Source organism: Gorilla gorilla, chromosome 20 (assembly GCF_029281585.2).
Source record: "Gorilla gorilla gorilla isolate KB3781 chromosome 20, NHGRI_mGorGor1-v2.1_pri, whole genome shotgun sequence".
In the NCBI taxonomy this organism is placed as follows: domain Eukaryota; kingdom Metazoa; phylum Chordata; class Mammalia; order Primates; family Hominidae; genus Gorilla; species Gorilla gorilla.
Window position 1 is genome coordinate 25,701,473 of NC_073244.2, and position 21,071 is coordinate 25,722,543.

The window sequence follows — 21,071 nt, forward strand, 5'->3', positions numbered from 1 at the left end:
GCACCTGTAATCCCAGCTACTCGGGAGGCTGAGGCAGGAGAATCACTTGAACCTGGGAGGTAGAGGTTGCAGTGAGTCAAGATTGCACCACTGCACTACAGCCTGGGCGACAGGGCAGGACTCCATCTCAAAAAAACAAAACAAAAAAAACCCCAAGCCCCCCAAGCTTGTAACATCTTATCTACCAAAGTGCATTTATACAGGAATTACCCACTGGCTGCCTCATTTTCTCATTCATCAAAAGAAACAAGGATTTATTGAGCCCCTACTGTATGCTTGGCACTCACGGGGACCACAGAACAGCCCTGGTACAGTGGGAGAACACAGGTTCAGAAGGAGTTTGTCACTTGGTCACACAGTGAGCAAGAAGAGGCAGAATTCAAACCCAAACCGACCTGGTCCCAAAACTCAGAGATAGGTTTCCTAGAGATGACGCGACAGTAAAGAGGGCCCCAGGGGGACCCCAGTACTCCTGCAGGCAAGACTTCGGGACTGGGGTCTCCCACGGCCGGGATGGCCTTGTCCATGGATCATGTCCCCCCAGCTGCCTGTCAACGCCGAGGACTTCGGCTGGGTCCTGACCTCTTAGCACAGATCGCCGCTTACAGCCTGGTGGGTGTTGAATTTTAAAGAACATTCCATCCCTCCTCGATCTCTAAGGAGGGAAATGTGGGTGGGGGTCAGGGAAGGAGAGAGGAACTGAGTGAGAATGGAGATGTGGTCTCAGAGGACAAAAGAGGAGCTCAGTGCTTGCATATCTCAAAAGGCCAGGGCACGCCATAGGCTCGGTTTCCTCATTTGTAGGACGACGACAAACATGCCCGGGTGTTGCAAGATTGTCTCGTGCACAGCTGCTATCCGGCATAGAGTTAACGTGCAAACAGAGGGTGGCTTAGCAGCTCCAGAAGTCCAGCCCTGTCTGGGGAAGGGGCAGCCATCAGGCCCCTGATGGGGTGCAGTAGGGTAGCCCTAGTAGGAGGCACCCAGGACTTCTGGCCCACAATGAGAAGTTCCTGAGAACTGGAAGTTTGGTTGTCATGAGGACAACGTTGACAGTCTCTATGGCAACAGCTTGACGAACAGGGCCCCGTTGTCCACAAGGAAAAGCCTAGGGGGACAGGTGTTCTGTAACCTCGGACACCAGAGTTTGGTCACCATGGCAACAGTGGTGTGGTCCAAACCGCCTGGGGGCGGAGCATGGAGGGTGGTCTGGAACTGGAGTGGGCCTGGGGACAGGGACAATTTGTTTCCATGGTGAGAGCCGGAGAACTGGATGTTGGGTCACCCTGGGGACAGCTTCGGGGAGGGTGATCTCCATGGCGGTGAGTCAGGGTAGGGACAGCCAGAAGTTGAGGTGGAGGTCTCGGGGTGGGGGCCAGTGAGATGAGAAATGTGTGGTATCCATGGTTACAGCTGGAGGAGGGAGGCACTGTCTTCATGGGTGTGCCTGATGAGGGAAGGGGTGTGTGACTCTAGGTGACAGGTAGCAGCAGGACTGGTTGCCTTGGTGACAGTGGGACCCAGGGCAACTGCTCTGCATAACTAGTGACATGGATCTTACCGGTCCCCAGGCCTGGGAAGATGGTCTGTTTGGTGACAGTTGGGAAAGGGACGTCAGAGGACAGGGTGGGTTTGCTCTCCCTTCAAAGAAATATCTGAGGGGTGGGACGTGGCCCCCAGTAAGTGAGCCAGCTGGCTGTGTGTCAGTCTGAGGTGGCAGATGGGGGTGCTCGCCCATGAAACTAGAGGGGTGTGCCCTGTTACCCAGAAACTGCAGGGGACTCTCAGGGAGAGGGGGAGAATGGGAGTCTCCAGGACTCAGGTCACCATAAGGGAAAATAAGCGCCTCAGCCCACAACCTCCATGTGACCACGGGGAGTGACCCTGAAGTTCCTGTAGTCTCTCCAGGTGAGGAGGAGGGGGAGGAGGAGGTGCCCAGTGTCCCACGTGACCGCAAGGGACTAGTGTTCAGTCTCCAGTGAGATACAGAAGGTGTACGGCCAGTCTCTAGTCAATCCCGGGGGTCCAGCCACCAGGCGACCACGGGGGCAGTTGGTCTGTTTCCAAGTGGTCTCAGGAGGCGTGGCCAGTCTTCAGGAGCCTGCGGGTTCTGCTGGCCTCCTGATGTCCTCAGGGGGCGTGGCCCTCATGGAGAAAGTTGGGGAGTTGGGGGAATCCTCTGTCCAGAAGAGGTGAGGGCTGGCCAGGCTCCAGGGAACTCCAAAGTACTGTTCTGCCAGGACTAGCCAGTCTTCAGGGACCCCAGGGGCACAGTTAGTTTGTAAGGGACCACAGGGAATGTGGCCAGTGTCCAGGGCTTCAAGGGCGTGGCCAGCCTCCAGGGGACCACAGGGCTCTAGACCAGTGGTCAAGCGCCCTGGCTGTCCACCTGCTCCCAGCCTAGACGCGCAGAGGGGTCCAGGCAGCAGGATCGCGCGCGCCCCCTGCCCAGCCGCCGCCGCCCGCCCAGCCCCAGCCCCAGCCGCCGGGTGCCGGGTCCGGTGCTCCTGGAGCGCGGTAGCAGTAGACGCCGAAGAGCCGTCGGGTGGCGTCCGGGAAGCCGAGGCTGCGCACACCAGGCCTGCGGCCTCCGCAGCGCGCGCGCGGGTTCACGATGGGGTAGCGCGCGCTGCCATCGGCCAGCCAACCCGCAGTGCAGCGGTCCAGCAGCTGCAGCTTCCACGCGGCGAACAGCTGCCCCACCTTGGCCACGGCCGCGCCACGCGCAGCACACGCGCGCGCAGCTCCGGAGAAGGGTACAGGTCGCAGCGGCTTCAGGAAGAACACGCGCCCTGCGGGGGTGGGGTGGGGGGTGGGTTATTAGTGCGGCTCCTGAGACCCTGCTTCGGTGGGATTCAGGACTGCCCCCCGCATGCAACCTAGGACTCTGGCCTCGGCCCCGGGATCCAGGAACAGTTCCTCCTTTGCAGCCTGGGACCCCAGCCTAGGCCCAACCAGCGTTGGTACCAGGCTGTGTGTGCTGCGCCTAGGCACTCTTGGGAGAGGGGTCTCCTGTTTCTGATCGCTAAGAGCTGGGTGGGGAAGAAGGCCCCGGGGTTGGGGTAGTGTTGCAGCAGAGGCCAGTCTTGGGGTGAGGCCTACGCACCCGGCAGGTTGGATGTGAAGCAGAAGGCGTCGTAGCGTTCCTCGGCGTTATGGCGATACCCGTAGTTGCGCAGGCCCCCGTTGGCATCACCGCGGCCCCCTGAGCTCCCGGTCCCCCCCAGGCCGCCGCAGGGCTCCCGGGGCCGGTTCACGGGGTATTGCACTGAGCCGTCGCGCAACCAGCCCGCGTTGCACCAGTCCAGGCCGTCGCGCCAGGCCGCGTGCAGCTGTTCTGCAGATGCCAGGATGCCGTCCTGCTCGGCGCACGCGCGCTGCGCCTCCGCGAAGGTCAGCTTGTATCGGCCTCCACGGGGGTGGTAGGGAAAGACCACGCCTGGCGGGGGGCGCACGGGATCAGCAGGTACACCCCAGCCCACCCTCATGCACCTGACGTCTGGGGTGCTATGTGACTCTTCAGCTGGGACCTTCCAGTCCATTCCTCCTCACTCTGGCCTCAGACCTGACCACGATCCTCCCCAGCTCACACCCCATATAGCTGTCTCCCTTCACTTTAAGCTTGGGAGTCACTTGACCCTCCCCCTTAACATAACTATTTGTGTCCATCCCCTTCCACCTCTGGAGGTCTTTGCTCATGCTCTTTCCACCTTATTCTACCTGTTGAACTCCTATTCATCCTTCAAAATCCAACTCCCAAACCCTCTTCCATTCAGTCCTGTGTGCCTCTGACATTCCGCCAGTACTGGGTCCCTCCCTCTGGTCCAGCCCTGAGCCCACGGAGCCTGCGTTCAGTGCTGACTCTCCTAGACTAGGACCCCCTGGAAGACTGGCCCTAGGTGAAGACCCCTTTGATTCCCCCAGCATTGTCCAAGGGAGTACCCACTGGGTTCCCTTCTACCTTCAGTTCTGATGACTTTGGAACTTGTCCCTCATTGGACTCACAGTCCGTTCAGCTCAAGTATTTTGTGTGTCTGTGTTTGAGGGACGCGGGTTGGGGGTGAGTGGGGTACCCAGGAAAGAGGCAGACAGGGTCCAGGGAGAAGGCCTGGAGCTGACAGACTGGGGATTGAATCCTGTCTTTGCCACCAACTAGCACTGTCCTGGGCAAGGCTCTAACCTCTCTGAGCCTGTTGTCCATCTGCTGGTAATAGCTGTCTCCCTTGGGGTTTTTAGGAAATTAAATTAGAGACTCCTGAGAACTCTTCAACTAAGCACCTGCCACAGAAAATGTGCAGGAAAGGAGAGCTGCTGCTATTATTGTTGTTATTTGTTATTGTTAGGGAGGTCAGCAAGCAAGGGCCCTGAAATCTCACCTGGAATCTTCTAAAGTGAACTGGAAAAGGCCAACCAAATGGGAGGGAATTCTTCAAATAGAAACCCCACCTCCCAGCTCCAGGGTGAGCCAATCAGAGCATCCCATCTTCCAGCTACAGTGATGGGCACATGACTCAAGCTGAGCCAGTAAGGGACAACTCTGGGACTCTAGACGCTGCTCCTAGGAAATCAGTTGCTAAGCAGGGAAGTGAAAGCCTAGGCACTGTGGTCTTGGTTCCAGAAAGAGAAGCCTGTCGGAAGAAAGCCTACCTGGGAAGCAGAGCAGAAGGATGGTTCCTGACATGGTGTGAGTGCCCGGATCTCACTGTGCCTGAATCCTATCCCAGGACTTCTCAGTGTCCTCATTGTGGACATTTTGGACTGGATCACTTTTATTTTATTTTATTTTATTTATGTATTTGTTTATTTATTTTTGAGATGGAGTCTCGCTCTGTCGCCCAGGCTGGAGTGCAGTGGCACGATCTCCACTCACTGCAACCTCTGCCTCCCGGGTTCAAGAGATTTTCCTGCCTCAGCCTCCCAAGTAGCTGGAATTACAGGAATGCACCACCATGCCTGGCTAATTTTTGTATTTTTACTAGAGATGGGGTTTCGGCATGTTGGCCAGGCTGGTCTTGAACTCCTGACCTCAGGTGATCCGCCTGCCTCAACCTCCCAAAGTGCTGGGATTACAGTCGTGAGCCACCATGCCCGGCCTGGATCACTCCTTGTGGGGGACTATCCTGTGCCTGGTAGGATGTTTAGCTGCATCCTGGCCTCTACCCACTAGGGGCTAGTAGCAACTGCCTTCTCCAGATGTGACAACGTAAAATATCTCCAGACATCGCCAATGTCCCTGGGGAGGAAAATCACCCAGAACCAGATATAGGGGCTCTACCCCAACCAACCTTCTAAATGCCTGCAGGCCAACTTGATTTGGTTTATGTCCCTTGCCATCCCCGCCCCCCTCCTTCCTCAGAAGCAAGGTTTATCCTCCCCACCGGCTGATCACCTTCCAGGTCCAGCTTGACCATGCCAGCGTCGTCTTCCAGCTCATTGGTGACTTCGCACTCATAGCGCCCATAGTCTTGCAGCGTGACGTTGCGGAGGACCAGGGAGGCATCCCCAGGCCCGTCGCCCTGCAGCTCAGCCCGCCCACGGTAGCTGCCGAATGCCCGGTGCTGGGGGCCTAGTGCCACGAAGACGTCGGTGAAGGCCAGCGGGTCCACCACCTTTGTCCACTTGAGCCGGACGCCGTCGTGACCGTGGGCGGCTGCCTCATAGTGGTAGCGGCAGGGCAAGACGATGGTGCCACCACGGTGGCTTACCACCTGCCCAGGCGCTGTCTGTACCACTACCGAGCCCGACTCACCCTCTGAGGACAACCAAGCAGGGTTCAGAGGAGGGGCCTAGGGGCAGAAGGGGGCCTCTGGGGAAGGTGTCTCTGGGGAGGGGAACGTGGGAAGACTCGGGTGGGGGTCGGGGAATCAGAAGGGTCCAGGGGCTCAGGGAGAGGGCGAGGGGCTCAGATGGGGAGTGGCTGGGGGAACCGCGGACGTCAGGAACGCCCTACCCCCTACCCCTCTCCGCACTTGGCCACTTCTGCTTTTCGCGGAGAAGACCACTTCTAGCGGCCCGGACTCACCCAGCACGTGCACGACCTTCTTCCGGCCACGCTGCGCCCCGGCAGGGGCTGTGAGCAGCAGGACGCCCCAGGCCGCGGCCCAGAGCGCGCCGGGACCGAGGGCCGCCCGAGCGCACACCTGGGGGGCGGGCACAGGGCGCTCAGTCCAGCCTCCCAGCCTTGGCTTTTCGGAGGCCTGGCTCCCTCCCGGGCCTGCCTTCCCCACAGCGAGGACCTCTCTCACGCCCATGCCCCCACCCTTTCCGGGGTCCTGGAGAACTCCCCCTCCTCCTCTTGGGACCTCACATCCTAGCTTCTGCAAGAACCCGCGCACCTAGACTCCCCCCGCCCTTAGTCCTGCCCCAGATCCCGCCTCATTCCCCCCCACCCCAAAACCCGAGGCTCGCTGCCCCGCCCCCTTCTGGCCCTGGCCCGGGCCGGGGATAGGGGGGTGGGGAAGAGCTGGAGGAGCGGCGGCAGCAAGGTTATCCGTGCGCCAGGAGACTGCAGCAAACCGGGCCGGGGCGGGCAGGGAGGGGGGAGAGCTGGAGAGACAGAGGGAGAGACGCGGGGAGAGAACAGGGACAGAGAGAAAGGCAGGGAGAGGCAGAGAAGAGAGTGCGCGACACAGAAAAAGGGGAAGGGAAGAGGGAGAGGCAGATGGAAAAGAAGAGACAGATGTAGAGGGAGAGACAGAGATGGAGAGGGAGAGACAGAGAGGCAGAGGGAGAGACAGAGGGGCAGAGGAAGATACAGAGATGGAGAGGGAAAGACAGAGATGGAAAGGGAGAGACAGAGGAAGAGACAGAGAAGCAGAGGGAGAGAGAGAGAGAGGCAGAGGAAGAGACAGAGATGGAGAGGGAGAGAGAGATGGAGAGGGAGAGACAGAGAGGCAGAGGGAGCGACAGAGAGGGAGAGGGAGAGACAGAAAGGGAGAGGGAGAGACAGGAGAGTGCCAGAGGCAGAGAGACTCAGAGAAGAGGAGGGAGAGATAGGGGCCGGGAAAGACAGAAACGGAGAGGAGAGGAAAAAGGCAGAGAGGATGACAGAAATGGAGAGAGGCAGGGAGAAATGGAGAGGGAGAGAACCTAGAGTGCCAAAAAGAGAGATCAAAGAGGGTGAGAGACAGAGAAAAGGAAGAGACAGAAGAAACTCAGAGGGATATAGATTCAGAGGCAGAGAGATATAGAATCCAAGATTGGGGAGACGGGGCACGCACCACCCGCGCCCGCAGCCCCACTTACCATCTTGCCCGCGCGGCCCCCGCCGAGCGGCCCCTACGCACCCGGACTGCGCTCCCCGCACACCCGGTTAAGACTGGGCAGGTCCCTGCAGGCGGCGCAATCCCGGCGTCTGCCTGCAAGGGGAGGAGGAAGGCGGGCGAGGCGGGGTGTGTTAAAGGGGCCGCGGCGGCCCACGCTCCCTTGGAGCAGTGGCTGGAGCGCGGGCGGAGAAAGAAGCGCTCTGGACTTGGAGTGCAGAGCTAGTTCCCTCACCCTGCTAGCTGAACTTAGGCCAGGGAAGAACCTCTCTGAGCCTCAGTTTAACCATCTTTGAAATGGAGGAGGGGGCTGAGTCTTCTATCTCGGTTACTGTGCTTTGGCAGAGGACCTGGGGTATCTGGTGAAAGAGATCATTTGGCCTGCAGGCCACCTGTCCATTGGGTAGTCATAGTGGAGTCCTGGTCTCCAGCACCCCAAAGGTGCTCCCTGTGCAGGGTGGGGGCCTCATGATAGTCACACTCTGCTGTGGACTGGAGCCACAGGCCCCAATCCAAGTCTGCCGCTCACTGGCTGTGAGACCTTGGAGGAGATAGTTGGCCTCTCTGAGCCTGCTGCTGACTCTTTGGTGAAGATCCAGTAGCTAGACATACAGTAGATCTCCGGTAGGGGTTGGGAGGGGCAAGAAAAAGGGACATCTAGGCCAGGCGCGGTGGCTCACGTCTGTAATCCCAGCACTTTGTGAGGCCAAGACGGGAGGATCACCTGAGGTCAGGAGTTCGAGGCCAACCTGACCAACATGGAGAAACTCTGTCTCTACTAAAAATACAAAATTAGCCAGCTGTGGTGGCACATGCCTGTAATCCCAGCTATTCAGGGGGCTGAGGCAGGAGAATTGCTTGAACCCAGGAGGTGGAGGTTGTGGTGAGCCAAGATCGTGCCATTGCATATCAGCCGGGGCAACAAGAGTGAAAACTCCGTCTCAAAAAAAAAAAGAAAGAAAGAAAGAAAAGAAAAAGGGACATCTGGTCAAGGTCCCTGACTTACTCCAGGCCCAAGTCGCCCCTAAACCTGGCCTTTCACCCAATTTCAAAAAATCAAACAATAGCAAACAGTGAGTCTTTCTCCTAACACCTTGGCTTCCTTCCAGGACTCAGTTTCCCCTAAAATGAGCCCAACCCGACCAGATAGGAGAGGCAGGGTTGTGGTTTCTGTGGTCCAACAGGCTGGGGCTCCATCTCTTAGCTCAGCCATGCCTTGGGGGCTGAGGGGGGGAATGATCTCAGACCAGGACCTTCACCTCCTGCAGCCTTGGTTTCCCCATCTGGAATATGGAGTGAGATCCAGCATGTAGCAGTCAAGGTATACAGTAGGTGCTTAATAAATGTACCATGCTATTAGTTATGATTTATTGGTAGAGCAGGAACTTTTCTCTCTGGCCGTGACCTTGGACAGGTCTCTTGTCCATACTGAGCCTCGGTTTTCCCATCTGGAAGATGAGCCGTGCATACCAACCAGAGGCCGCCTTCTGCTATCCCAGCACCTCTCGCTCCTGGCAACCACGATGGCAGTGATAGGTGGGCCCTCATGGGGGCCAAGAAGAGGATCCCTTGCCCCTGCACCCTGAAACACTTAGGCAGTGATATTTTGGAAATTGAAAGGGTTTTTACTGAAAGGATCCATGGGGGGATGATGGGTAAGTTCTGGAAGGGGTAGAAGCGTTCGTGTGGGAGTTGGAGCATGGTGACAGCTGTGGGAGGCTCTCCTTGCAGGAACACTTGGTCGTTGGTCTCCATCCCACCCACTGGACTGAAACTACCATAGCCAAGACTAAAGACACCCGGAGATGTCCCTCCTGTCTCTAAAACACCCAACCCCTGCTTCCCCAGGTAGGGCTGACTGGGCACGTAAACAGAGTCCTGGGTCCTGAGTCCACAGCTCTCTCAATGCTGCTTCTTGTGGAGGGCTAGGGGGTCGGAGGGTGGTGGCTGGTGGAAGAATGCGGGCCACCGAAGGCAACGGTAGGCCAGCAGGTGGGGGCCCAGCGCATACAGCAGATTGCACACGAAGAAGCAGCCCCAGGTGTCCTCAGGCACACGGTAGGTGAAGGGTGTGCGCAGGTGCATGGAAGCCCCCATGTGCGAGAACTGTGCCTGGTAGCCAGACAGGGAAGATGGATGTCAGGGGCCAGGAAGGAACTGAAATCCCAGCATCACCGACAGCCCCCCAGGTAGGTCAGGCAGAACCCAGGGGATGCCCATCCCCACCTCTCGGGCTTTGCTCATCTATCTGTTTCCCATCTCCAGTCCATCTATCTGTCTTTTTTTTTTCTTTTTTTGAGACACAGTCTCACTCTGTTGCCCATGCTGGAGTGCAGTGGTGCAATCTCGGTTCACTGCAACCTCCGCTGCCTCCTGGGTTCAAGTGATTCTCGTGCTTCAGCCTCCTCTGAGTAGCTGGGACTACAGGCGTGCACCTCTATGCCCAGTTAATTTTTTGTATTTTTAGTAGAGATGGGGTATCATCATGTTGCCCAGGCTGGTCTCGAACTCCTGAGGTCAGGCAATCCATCCATCTTGGCCTCCCAAAGTGCTAGGATTACAGGCGTAAGCCACCATGCCTGGCCTATTTTTAAAATTTCTATCTATCTATCTATCTATCTATCTATCTATCTATCTATCTATCTATCCATCCATCCATCTATCTATCTATCTATTTAGAGATAGGGTCTTGCTCTGTTGGCCAGGCTGGAGTGCAGTGGCACAATCATGGCTCACTGCAGCCCCAACCTCCTGGGCTCAAGTGATCCTCCGATCTCAGCCTCCTGAGTAGCTAGCACAGCAGGCACGTGCTACCATGCCCAGCTAATTTTTGTACTTTTTGTAGAGACAGGTTTTTGCCATGTTGCCTAGGCTGGTCTCAGACTCCTGGGCTCAAGCAGCCCTCCCACCTCGGCCTCCCAAAATGCTGGGATTACAGGTGTGAGCCACCTCGCCTGGCCTTCTGTCTGTAAAGATTCCTGCCCTTACATGTCCTGTCTGTCCCTCCCTGTGCTTGTCCACTTTTCTGTGAGTACCCCCCAACTTGCTTAACCGCATCTCCTGGGCCCTACACCCCATCTCTCTCTGACCTGGCTCCAGATCCTCCTCCCAGTCTTCCCCACGCCAGAGGTCTTGGCACAAATCCTGTGGATTCTAAATGTTTTCCTGGTCCCTACTTCCCTGGCCGGGGGCCAGGCTTTAGCACTTTTCATCAGGAACCCAGAAAAAGGCTCCTAGCTCTGACTGGGCCCCTCACTGCTCAAACTCCTCCTCAAACGCCCCATCACCCTCAGTACAAGCCCCCAGTCCCAGAGTTCAAAGCCTTCAGCATCCAGCTGCCAATTTCTCTTATCTGCCTTTACCTGGGTTATGGCCCTGCTAAGTCACTCTCTCCCTCTGTGCTTCTCCTTGTGCTGCTCCCATTCCTGGAATGCCCTTCCCTGCCTGGAGAACTCATCCTCGTACATCAAAGCCTAGCTCCTATGCCTTGCTTCTAGGAAACCTTTCCCCTCTGGAATCCTTCACAGCACCTGTCCCTCTTTTCATGGGGCTTGGAGTGTCTGTATCTGGCTTTGTCTCCCCTAGACTAGGGAATCCTGGGATACTGGGCCTGGGGCTGGGGCCTCTTGGGGGCTCATCATTACAGTGCCCAGGGAGGACACCAAAGGCATTGATGAGTAGACAGAAATTCCCTCCCACATGCCTGCTCACCCACCCACCTGCCACCTCACCTGGCCGATGGCTCCAGCAAACACCAAGGCCCAGTCTGGCAGCCAGGAGCAACCAGGGAAGGTGAGAGCATAGGCAGCCAGGCCGCAGAAAGGCAGGACATAAAACATGTACATCAGCATCTGCAGGGGCGGGAGGAGAGGGGCACCAGCCTGTGAGATGAGTAGCTACCCCAGGTGGGTCTCCTGAGACCCCTGAGGTGGAGGCCCTGAGGAAGGATCTGGATGGCCTCAGACCCCACCCAGGCTCTCTGCAAAGTTCTCCTCTATTTCCCTTGGGGATCCTTGCCCCCAACCCCCGAACACATACACCAGACCTGATAACCTTTCTCTGGAAGTGGCATGCGACCCTGGCCTAGCCAGTCGGAGCATTCCAGCCCCCTGTCCATGATGCTCAGTAAGGGATGGGCAAGTGATTCAGGCTGGGCCAATCTGAGCCTGCCTAAGACTTGTGCTTAAGCTCGGGGGTAATAAGGGCTCACATTGCTCTGGGGTGGCTGAGTGGGGTGCATGGAAGCCTGAAGCTGCCACAGGCTGTCTCTGCCACCCCATAAAGGGACTGCCTGAGAGTGAAGCCATGCAAAGAAAGCAGAGCCCAGAGGCCGGGCATGGTGGCTCAGGCCTGTAATCCCAGCACTTTGGGAGGCCGAGGTGGGTGGATCACTTGAGGTCAGGAGTTCGAGACCAGCCTGACCAACATGGCAAAACCCCGTATCTACTAAAAATACAAAATTAGCTGAGTATGGTGGCTCACGCCTGTAATCCCAGCTACTTGGGAGGCTGAGGCAGGAGAATCACTTGAGCCCAGGAGGTGGAGGTTGCAGTAAGCCGAGATCATGCCATTGCACTCCAGCCTGGGCCACAAGAGCAAAACTCTGTTTAAAAAAAAAAAAGAAAAAGAAAAAAAAAAGAAAGAAAGAAAAGAAAGGAAAAGAAAAGAAAGGAAAAGAAAAGGAAGGAAAAGAAAAGAAAAGAAGAGCCCAGAGTCTGCACCTTGAGCACCTGGATCCAGCCATACCTGAAGACCACATCTGCCCTTTTTTGGTAGGACAGTAAATTCCATATGGGCTTCTGCCTGTTTGAGTTGTGCTTCTCGCACCTGCTTCAAAGAGGCCCAGTGGACCCCTACCCATGGCAGGGGCATGGTCTTCTCCCTGCTCCCCTCTCACCTGCACCTTAGGGTAGGCCACAGGGTCCCGCAGGTATGGCTCATACTGGTAGATATAGACAAAGCAGGCATCTGTGGGGCAATCAAGCACCACCTGGAGCAGACAGACATACCAAGAACCCTCAGACATCCCTCCCACAGGAAGCCTCCCCCACCCTCCCAGGCCCACACCCCTTGCTCTGGCCTCTCCCAGCCCAGCTCAAGTTAGGCTGGCTGGGAGAAATGGGGCTTTGTCATGGAACACTCAGGTTAGACTTGATAAAGAACTTCCTTGGATGATCAAACAGGAAGGGCAGTGTGGGTGAGGTGGGTCAGGGAAGGGAGACTGGTGGCAGGGGAGGGGGAGACCAACCAGCGAAGACTCACCAGGCCCCGGAACAGAGTGAAGAAGCCAGCAAGGATGAGATATATGACAAGGGCCAGGTCAGCCGGACGCTGCAGGAGTCTCTTTCTTTGTTCCTCTTGCACCTGGCCCAGGGGAGAGAAACAGACAGCATGAGAGGTAGTCAATGAGAAGTATTCAGTAGGTACTCAATAAAGGCTCCTAAGGCTCCTCCCTTCTTTCTTTTTTTCTTTTTTCTTTTTTCTTTTTTCTTTTTTTTTTTTTTTGAGACAGGGTCTCATTCTGTTGCCCAGGCTTGAGTGAAGTAGCACAGTCTCAGCTCACTGCAGCCTCAATCTCCTGGGCTCAAGTGATCCTCCCACCTCAGCCTCCCGAATAGCTGGGACCACAGGCATGCACCACCACATCTGGCTAATTTAACTTTTTGTAGAGTTAAAAAATCTGGCTGTGTTGCCCAGGCTGGTCTCCAATTCCTGGGCTCAAGCGATCCTCATGCCTTGGACTCCCAAAATGTTGGGATTACAGGCATGAGCCACCGCACCCAGCCCTCCCTTCTTTCTTGTGACAAAGGAGAATTTTCCACGGAAACTAAGTCTTTGACCAAAAGCAACTGACACGGGGAAAGTTCAGGCACATTGGGACAAGGCCTAAGAGGGGTAAGGCACTCACCATGTTGGCGGTGCAGCGGGTTAGCGCCCGGGGCTGGCTGAAGACCTTCATGCCAGCCCAGCATGGCACCAGCAGGTAGGGGATGGTGAGGAAGAAGGCAGGCCTGATCTCGGAGCTGTATTTGCCTGCCATGGTGCAGGAGAGAGGGCATCAGCCATGCCAGAACCCTGCTGGACATCTGTTTGTTTGTTTGTTCTGAGACAGAGTCTTGCTCTGTCACCCAGGCTGGAGTGCAGTGATGCAATCTTGGCTCACTGCAACCTCTGCCTCCCAGGTTCAAGCAATTCTCTTGTCTCAGCCTCCTGAGTAGCTGGGATTACAGGCATGCGCCATTATACCTGGCTAATTTTTGTATTTTTAGTATAGGCAGGGTTTCACCATGCTGCCCAGGCTGATCTTGATCTCCATGGCTCAAGTGATTGATGAGGCAGGTGGATCGCTTGAGCCGAGAGTTGGAGACCAGCCTGAGCAACATAAGGATTACAGGCGTGAGCCACCACACGTGGCCTCTCTGGCTGGACATCTTGACTCAGAAATACCATCCTCATTCAAGCTCCACCACCTTCCATGGCTCCCTAGTGCCCACAGGATGATGTCCATGCTCCTTAGCCTAGCCTGCCTCAATTTACCTTCTGAATATGGATCCTACCTTCCAGTGGGTTCTTTGCTTCCTACGAATACACCTTGGGTGTTCCCTTTGCTGAGGTTTTGCCATGCCAACCTCCCAGACTGCCTTCACTGCTCTACCTCCCAAGACCTACCCCTGAAGCTTTCACCCTGTCCCCAAGATTCACCCTAAAATTCCCTTCCTGTGTCAAGACCATTCTGGGTCAAACCCCTGGGGCTGGGAACCATTGCCTGGGGAGGAAGCAGAGTTTGGGTTCTCCCGCCTTCCAAGAGGAAACAGGGACCGGAAAGGGGTGGGCTGCTGACTGAGGCTGTGGACATGCAAAGAGGGAGGTGGGGCCTCTGCAGACATCAGGGAAGGGATGGAGGATCCAATGGGGATGCTTCTAGGTGCAGGGCAGTGACCAAGCCCAAGAGAACCTGGATTTCCCAAAGCCTTGTCCTTACCAAGAATGTTTCCTGTAAGGAACACTAGGATGCTCATGGCGAAGGAACCCAGCCAGTAGAGTCCAAAGTTCCGGTATCTCTTCCTGAGCAGGGGATGGAGGGGTGACCAGCAGGTAGTCACTCCGTAATCTCAGAGCCCCAGCCAGGGCCCGGAGACCACCGTGGGTTTCCCAGCTCTGGGTCCCTTTCAGTTTTGCCCAGGATGGAAGGGACAACAGGGAGTTGAACGGGGGAATAACAGTGAGACCCTCTGTCCAAGAACAGAAGTGGCTGCCCAGGCACAGGGTGGATGTAAGCAATGCTAGGCCACCACCTACACCTGAGACGTTCCCTGGAACCTTCTCCTGGCCACCCCTGGCTGGAGCCCTAGAGAGGCGTCCTGATTTCTCCTACAGACACTTCTGGCTCCACCCTGCCCTGGGACCCCATCTGAGGATGCAACTTCTCTCCCAGGGTCAGGGGCCACCCTCTCCCTGCCTCGTGCACCTTCTGCAGATGGCGCCGGCCATGGCCAGGTAGAGGAGGTAGTGAACAGTGCCATCCCAGTAGCAAATGAAGACTCCGTGCGCTGTGCGCAGGTATGGCTCTCCCTGTGGGGGCAGGTGGGAGACTCAGACGGGCAGTGCGGTAGGGGGATCCCTGGTCGTCCCCCAAGTACCTCCTTGGTGTAGAACTCCATGAAGCCCACCACATAGCTGTCTTCCTGAAGAGCGATGATGAGGTCCACAACCGAGGTGAAGGCGAAGACAGCGAAGACTGCAGTGAGTGGGCGGGCCGGGTCAGGTGTGGGCGGGGACACGTGTGGGTGGGGCTAGGGCTCAGTGTGGGCGGGGCTTGAAGTTAAGGTCAGGGATGAGATTATTCCAGGCAAGGACTCCAGGCCCAGTCCCTGCCCCAACCCCAAAGGTTGCATGACCACAGTCCTGCCTCATTCTGCATGTCTGATGGAGGAGACACAGCCTGGCTCTCAGAAGTCCCTGGTTTGATTCGGAGGCCCAGTGCCTGCCTTTGGGAGTCCCCAGTCTCATGGGAGAGGCACCGTCCCTGCCCTCAGGAGATCTCAAAGTGATGAGGCAATATACTGTTTTCCAGGAGCTTCTAATCTGATGCAGGAGATGCAGTCCCTGTTCTTAGGAGCCCCAGCTCTGAAGGGGGAGGCTCTTTGAGGTTCCCCAGTTTAATGGGAGTGTTCAAATCTCTTTGAGGTCTCCAGTCTGATGGGAGCTCTTAAAGGGCCCCCAGTCTGATGGAGGAGGCCCTTTAATGGCCCCCAAGTCTGAGGGTGGAGGCCCTTGCCTGGACAGTCTTCTTCCCCACAGCTTCCCACTGACTCACCAGCATAGAGTGGGTCATAGGAGACCTCGCCATGGGACAAGCTGTAGACCGCCACGAAGAGCAGACCCAGGATTAGGGCGCTCATCAATGCCACCCACAGGGGGCTGTGGAGAGGGAAGCCAAGTCAGGGAGGCCAGGCCCAGTGCTGAGGCATCGCCCCACTCTCCGTGGTGGGGGAAGGGGCAGACTCCTGGAAGCCCCAGGGGAAGAGACTAAAGTGTCTGTTCATCCATCAATGCTGTTCCCTGAAACTGCTCTCACCCTGTGCCAGGCCCTTGCTCAGGCTGTTTCTTCCTTCTGGAAACCGCTTCCAGAAGTCTTTTCCACTTGGCAAACTCCTACTCATCCTTCATGGCCCATCCACATTGTTCTTCCTCCATGAAGCCCTCTCTGACTCCCCAGAAAGGATCACTGTTTAACTCGGGCTAGCTACAGAGGGGACATTCATCAGCCTGTTTCTTTTTCTCTTTTATTTTCTCTTTCTTTCTTTTTTTCTTTTTCTTTCTTCTTTCTCTCTCTCTCTCTCTCTTTTTGAGACGGAGCGCTGACACCCAGGCTGGAGTGCAGTGGTGCAATCTTGGCTCACTGCAACCTCTGCCTTCTGGGTTCAAGCGATTATCCTGCCTCAGCCTCCCAAGTAGCTGGGATTACAGGTGCCCACCACCACACCCGGCTAATTTTTGTATTTTTAGTAGAGATGGGGTTTCACCATGTTGGCCAGGGTGGTCTCGAACTCCTGACCTCAGGTGATTTGCCCATCTTGGCCTCCCAAAGTGCTAGGATTACAGGCATGAGCCACCATGCCTGGCCTGCCCCTTCTGACTTTACCATTTATCCCATCATTTGTTATGTGTTTGACTCAGTCTGTTCAGTCATTCGACAACGTCAAGCCCCTCTGTGGCCAGGCCCAGCTCCCAAGTCACAGGGTCTCGAGTGCTCAGTTCTGTGTAGACTTCATTGTCTGACGCTCCCAGCTCCTCCCAGCTAAAGTCCAAATGCCTCTATTAACTCCACCCTACCCCTGCCCTGATCTGCACCCACAACCTGATAAGACAGGTCAACCAGTTGCATAGATAACAGAAGCCAGGTCTCTGGGCAGCTCTCAACCCAGGTGGGCAAATCCAGGCCCAGAGAGGATGGGAGTACTGTCCAGTTGTCCAGGGTCACACTCAAGACTCTGTCCATCACTCTCCAGGCCCCTATTTTCTCATGATCCCCTCAGAACCCAAGATTTCCATCCTGACCCCATCTAACAATGACATTATAGTACTCAGATGAGACCAAGACAAATCTTTGTACACAGTTTATAATCCTTAACCGTAACTATGAGATGAGATCTAGGATCGTGCCCATTACACTGATGAGGGAACTGAGGCTCCCAGAGGAACTTGGCTCACCCAGGATCCCAGGAGATGGAGATGGGTATTCCCACCCAGGGAGCCAGGCTCATGGTTAAGACTCTCTCCACCCCATGGCTTGGGTTGAGCTGGGTTTAGAAGTGCGAGGGGCTTGCAGATGCCCACTATCCGGTGGCTGGACCCACAGGGCTAGGATCTAGGGTTAGGAGACAGGGACCAGGAAAGGGAACCAGTAGGGGGAACTGAGTCTAGGGACATGGTTAGCCAGCCCTGAACAAGAGGAAAGTCACAGGCCTGAGACAGGTAATGGAGTAGGGTGTGTGTGTGTGTGTGTGTGTGTGTGTGAGCAGGAGCCAGGTACCCGGGGCCTTATCTGGGACAATACTTTTACCCTTGGTGACTTTGGAGCCTATGCAGGGCACATCCCTGGGAAAACCCCAGAAACCCTCCAAAGCTCTGGCTTGTGGGGACTCATCATTCCTTCTTCCCAGGCCACAAACATCCCAGGAGCGGCCGCATCCCAGCCTCCAGCCCGGCGGGAAGGGGACTTCCGGTTAGAGGGGGCTGTGCTTCTGGCCCACCCCAATCCTGCCGGGTCGGAGCTGAGCTGGGGCGCAGGGCTCGCAGAAGCCAGGTCCGCGGACCGCGCATCCTCCCTCCAGCCCACCTCCAGTCCTCCCCGCCCCCGCCCGCCCCCACTGTCCCCAAGGCCGCCCTGGCCCCTCTCCGCACGCACTGCGAGAGCGCCGAGACGTGGTTGAGCGCGTAGGACACCGGGAGGGCGCTCAGCGACAGCGCCGCGATCTTGCCGGCCAGCGGCGGGATGTCCATAGCGGCGGCTGCTGGACCCCGGCTCAGCCCCGACGCGTTCTCCAGGGCGCTCGGCTCCTCGTTGGCGGCGCGTCCGGGCCGAGGCTGCCAGGGACCCGCCCCGCACAAAGGTCGCCCCCCGCTGCGCGCCCTGGGCAGGCCGCCGTGACCGCCCTGCGTGTTCCCAGGGAGCCTCCAAGGCCCCTCCCCGGCCCTCCCCCTGGCAGCTGCCCCGCCCCTTCGCCCCTCACCATCGACACCCTCGTCTCCAATGGCCGTCCCGCTACTCAGCCTCAGTTTCCCTCCCTGTCAAAGGCTGGGACACAACACCTCGGGATGCTTCTGCTCTTAGGCCAAGGGGTGCGCCCTGGAGGTCCTGGCGTGCCCCCTCTTTCCCCTGCCTCCACAACTTCGTTCTAAGGAAATTCGTTCTCCTGGACTCTGCGCTTCTAAACCTCTGCATTCCCCAGAGTTTCCCATCCCCACCCAAAGATCAAGTGGGCATTCCCTGTGCGCACTGATGGAGCAACCTCCAGCTCTTGGGTGCAAAATGCCTTTCAGTGGGCTTAGATTTGAGTTTTCATAAGGTGGCCACAAATGTAAACGTGTTTCCAGGCAGGTGTGAAGTTTTTTTGTTTGTTTTTTGAGAGGTCTCACTCTGTGGCCCAGACTGGAGTGCAGTGGCCCTCCTTGAACTCCCAGCCTCGAGATCCTCCTACCTCAGCCTCCCAAGTAGTTGGGACTACAGGTATGCACCACCACGCGCAGCTAGTTATTTTTTGTAAAGACAGAGGTCTCACTTTGTTGCCCAGACTGGTTTCAAACTCCTGGGCTCAACGGATCCTCCCACATCAGCCTCTCAAGGAGCTGGGATTACAGGCGTGAGCCACTGCGAGGGGTCTTTAAGTGTGAGGCTTTGACTCCGGGGCTGTCCCTTTGCAGGCTAGTCCCGGGTTGAGGGTTCTTCATTTCGGGGAGAGGGTAGAAGGGGTCCTAGGGGGTGGGGGCTGAAGTTAGAATATCGGGATGGAGCCAGTTTGGTGAAGAGTTTGGGAACGGTGTTCCTGGCAGGGAGGAAAATGGCTCAGGCTTGGAACTGAGCAGTGGAAAGGAGGTCGGTTCTGCTGGGGTGTGATGAGAAGCGAGACAGCTGTGAGAGGCTGTGGGAGGTTTTGAACAGCTGGGAGGGGGCCACAGTACTGGCGGGGAGAATAAGGAGACCATCTGTCTTTGTCACCCCCTCCAACCAGACTCTGGCCCATGTGGAGTACTTGTGGATGCTGCAGACAGCAAGGTGAACCATGCCCGCCTGACACCTGCCCTGCGGGACCCCAGTCTGCAGCTGGCACAAATTCTAACCACTACCCCTACCTCAGGCCCCATTCTGCACGCAGCCCCTTAGCTTGACGCCAGCTGGGTCACAGGTCTTCCTGAACTGGGCCACAAGAGGGTCTTCTGGCCGCAGGTCTGACTCAGCCTCCTTCCCCAGGTGTCCACTGCCCATGGGTGAAGTTCAGGTTCCCCTGGACTTTCCCCAACTCTAGCAGGGTCAACACCCCCCAGGCCTGCTTTCTGTCTGCAAAATGAGCCTTCTTGTAAGCGGGCCCCAGCATCCCCTCCTCCAGGCAGCCCTGCCTGCCACCCCCACCCCACCTTCTCCACACAAGGCCAGGGTGTCTGTGCCCAGCTCAGCCTAGGGGCTTGGCCTTGTCCCATGTACAGGATGCACCTGCACACGCACACAGCCCTTGGAGGCCTCGTCCCCTGGCAAGGGGTAAAGTCCGTGCCCTGAGCCTGGTGAGCCTCCAGGTTGCTGAGAACTGAGAAGTGACTTGGATGGCTGAATGCCTGGGACCCAGTGCCAGGATTCCCTGAAACCACTGGCTGCAGAGAACTACCCCGCTGTGCTCAGGGTCCTGGCCCACTGCCTTTTGGGGAGCCCTCATGCATGGGCACCCAGGCCAAGCCCACCAATGTTACTCTGCTCTGCCTCAGCCACAGCGTCAGGAAGGAACAAAGGGTGGTGTATCACCCCAGCCTTGGCTCTGCCACTGCATCTGGCACCTCCCTGGTCTCAGACCCCACTGAGACACTCTGCAGACCGCCCCACCATGGCTCCCTGGTTCCTCTCAGTAGCAGCCTCAGACCTCATCCCCAGCAGCCTGGCTGACTGGAGCAGATCTTGTCCACCTGGTCCCCACACTTGGCACCTAGTGTTTGCTGAATGACTGTGTGAACACAAGCTGGCCCAGGAGCCCGACTCCATGCCAAGCATGTGAATAGGGAGCCCCTGGTGCCTGCAAGGGCTGGGCAGCACCCACTGGGTGTGTGTGGGGGTGGGGGAAGATGGAAATGCAGATTCCCAGGGCCCTGCCCAACCAGCTGACTCGGCAGCTGCAGCTTAACAAGATCCCCAGGGTGACTTAGGCACAAATGTGGGGCTCTGGCCCTGGGGCAGATGTGGGGGTCTTGGCACACACTGTGGCCTGGGCTACCCTCCTGCCTCAAAACCTCTGGCTCTGAGGCCCTTCCTTCTAGGAGCTGCCTGACATGTTGGCATGGCACATCCATCCATCCATCCATGCAGCTGTCCCCTAACGACACAAGCCCCAGGGACTCGTGTGCCTACCACACTGGTGGGACCTGAAGGGCCACAGCCAACACCTGTGTGCTGGGCCGTGCCAGCACCACCTGCCAGGAGAGCACATGGGTGTGCCCAGAAGCCACCTGCCCCCACAGGTCTGAGGGAAGGTGGGGCCCTGCCTGGAGACCCCTCCCCAACCTCCCTCTGCAGCACAGTGCTAGGCTCGGAGGTTCCTGACATTCCTTTAGCCCAGGTGTGGCCAAGTCTCCAGCTTTATTATTATTATTATTATTATTATTTGAGACAGAGTCTTGCTCTCTTGCCCAGGCTGGAGTGCAAAGGCGCAATCTCGGCTCACTGCAACCGCTTCCCAGGTTCAAGCGATTCTCCTGCCTCTGCCTCCCAAGTAGCTGAGATGACAGGTGTGCACCACCATGCCCAGCTAATTTTATATTTTTAGTAGAGACAGGATTTCACCATGTTGGCCAGGCTGGTCTTAAACTCCTGATCTCCAGTGATCCGCCCGCCTTGGCCTCCCAAAGTGCTGGGATGACAGGCGTGAGACACCGCACCTGGCCTTCCAGCTTTACTATGCTGAAAACAGCTTTCTTCCTCCCCTCCAGTGCAACCCAGGCTGAGCGGGGATGGAGACTCCACAGGCCAATAAGGAGAGCCCCGAGACAGCATCTTGCATCCCGCTGCTAACAGGAGGGGCTTCCTGCAACAGGACCAGGCATCTG

General features: G+C 57.0%; 2 protein-coding genes across 2 annotated transcripts; both read right to left on the reverse strand.

Moving 5' to 3' along the window:
- Positions 1 to 233: 233 nt before the first annotated feature.
- Positions 234 to 7,331, reverse strand: HAPLN4 (hyaluronan and proteoglycan link protein 4). The gene is made up of 5 exons (XM_004060359.5): positions 7,246 to 7,331; positions 6,023 to 6,140; positions 5,390 to 5,752; positions 3,107 to 3,439; positions 234 to 2,792 (listed from the first exon to the last, which is right to left on the reverse strand). The coding sequence occupies exons 1-5, from the start codon at positions 7,246 to 7,248 to the stop codon at positions 2,401 to 2,403; spliced, it is 1,209 nt and encodes a 402-aa protein (XP_004060407.1). The 5' UTR covers positions 7,249 to 7,331; the 3' UTR covers positions 234 to 2,400.
- Positions 7,332 to 8,225: 894 nt separating this feature from the next.
- TM6SF2 (transmembrane 6 superfamily member 2) lies at positions 8,226 to 17,864 on the reverse strand. The gene is made up of 10 exons (XM_004060360.5): positions 17,674 to 17,864; positions 15,580 to 15,683; positions 14,903 to 15,000; positions 14,731 to 14,834; positions 14,245 to 14,327; positions 13,171 to 13,295; positions 12,525 to 12,626; positions 12,160 to 12,252; positions 10,994 to 11,113; positions 8,226 to 9,374 (listed from the first exon to the last, which is right to left on the reverse strand). The coding sequence occupies exons 1-10, from the start codon at positions 17,766 to 17,768 to the stop codon at positions 9,165 to 9,167; spliced, it is 1,134 nt and encodes a 377-aa protein (XP_004060408.1). The 5' UTR covers positions 17,769 to 17,864; the 3' UTR covers positions 8,226 to 9,164.
- Between the last annotated feature and the right edge of the window lie 3,207 nt (positions 17,865 to 21,071).

Excerpts from the sequence above, each read along its gene's own strand:
- HAPLN4 (XM_004060359.5), bottom strand. Across the intron at positions 3,440-5,389 it reads GGTCAAGCTGGACCTGGAAG|GCGTGGTCTTTCCCTACCAC; the intron begins GTGATCAGCCGG and ends GCCCCCCGCCAG. Across the intron at positions 2,793-3,106 it reads CTTCACATCCAACCTGCCGG|GGCGCGTGTTCTTCCTGAAG; the intron begins GTGCGTAGGCCT and ends CCACCCCCGCAG.
- TM6SF2 (XM_004060360.5), bottom strand. The coding sequence starts at position 17,768 with ATGGACATCCCGCCGCTGGCCGGCAAGATCGCGGCGCTGTCGCTGAGC. Across the intron at positions 15,684-17,673 it reads CACGTCTCGGCGCTCTCGCA|CCCCCTGTGGGTGGCATTGA; the intron begins GTGCGTGCGGAG and ends CCCTCTCCACAG. Across the intron at positions 15,001-15,579 it reads CTATGACCCACTCTATGCTG|TCTTCGCTGTCTTCGCCTTC; the intron begins GTGAGTCAGTGG and ends CACTCACTGCAG.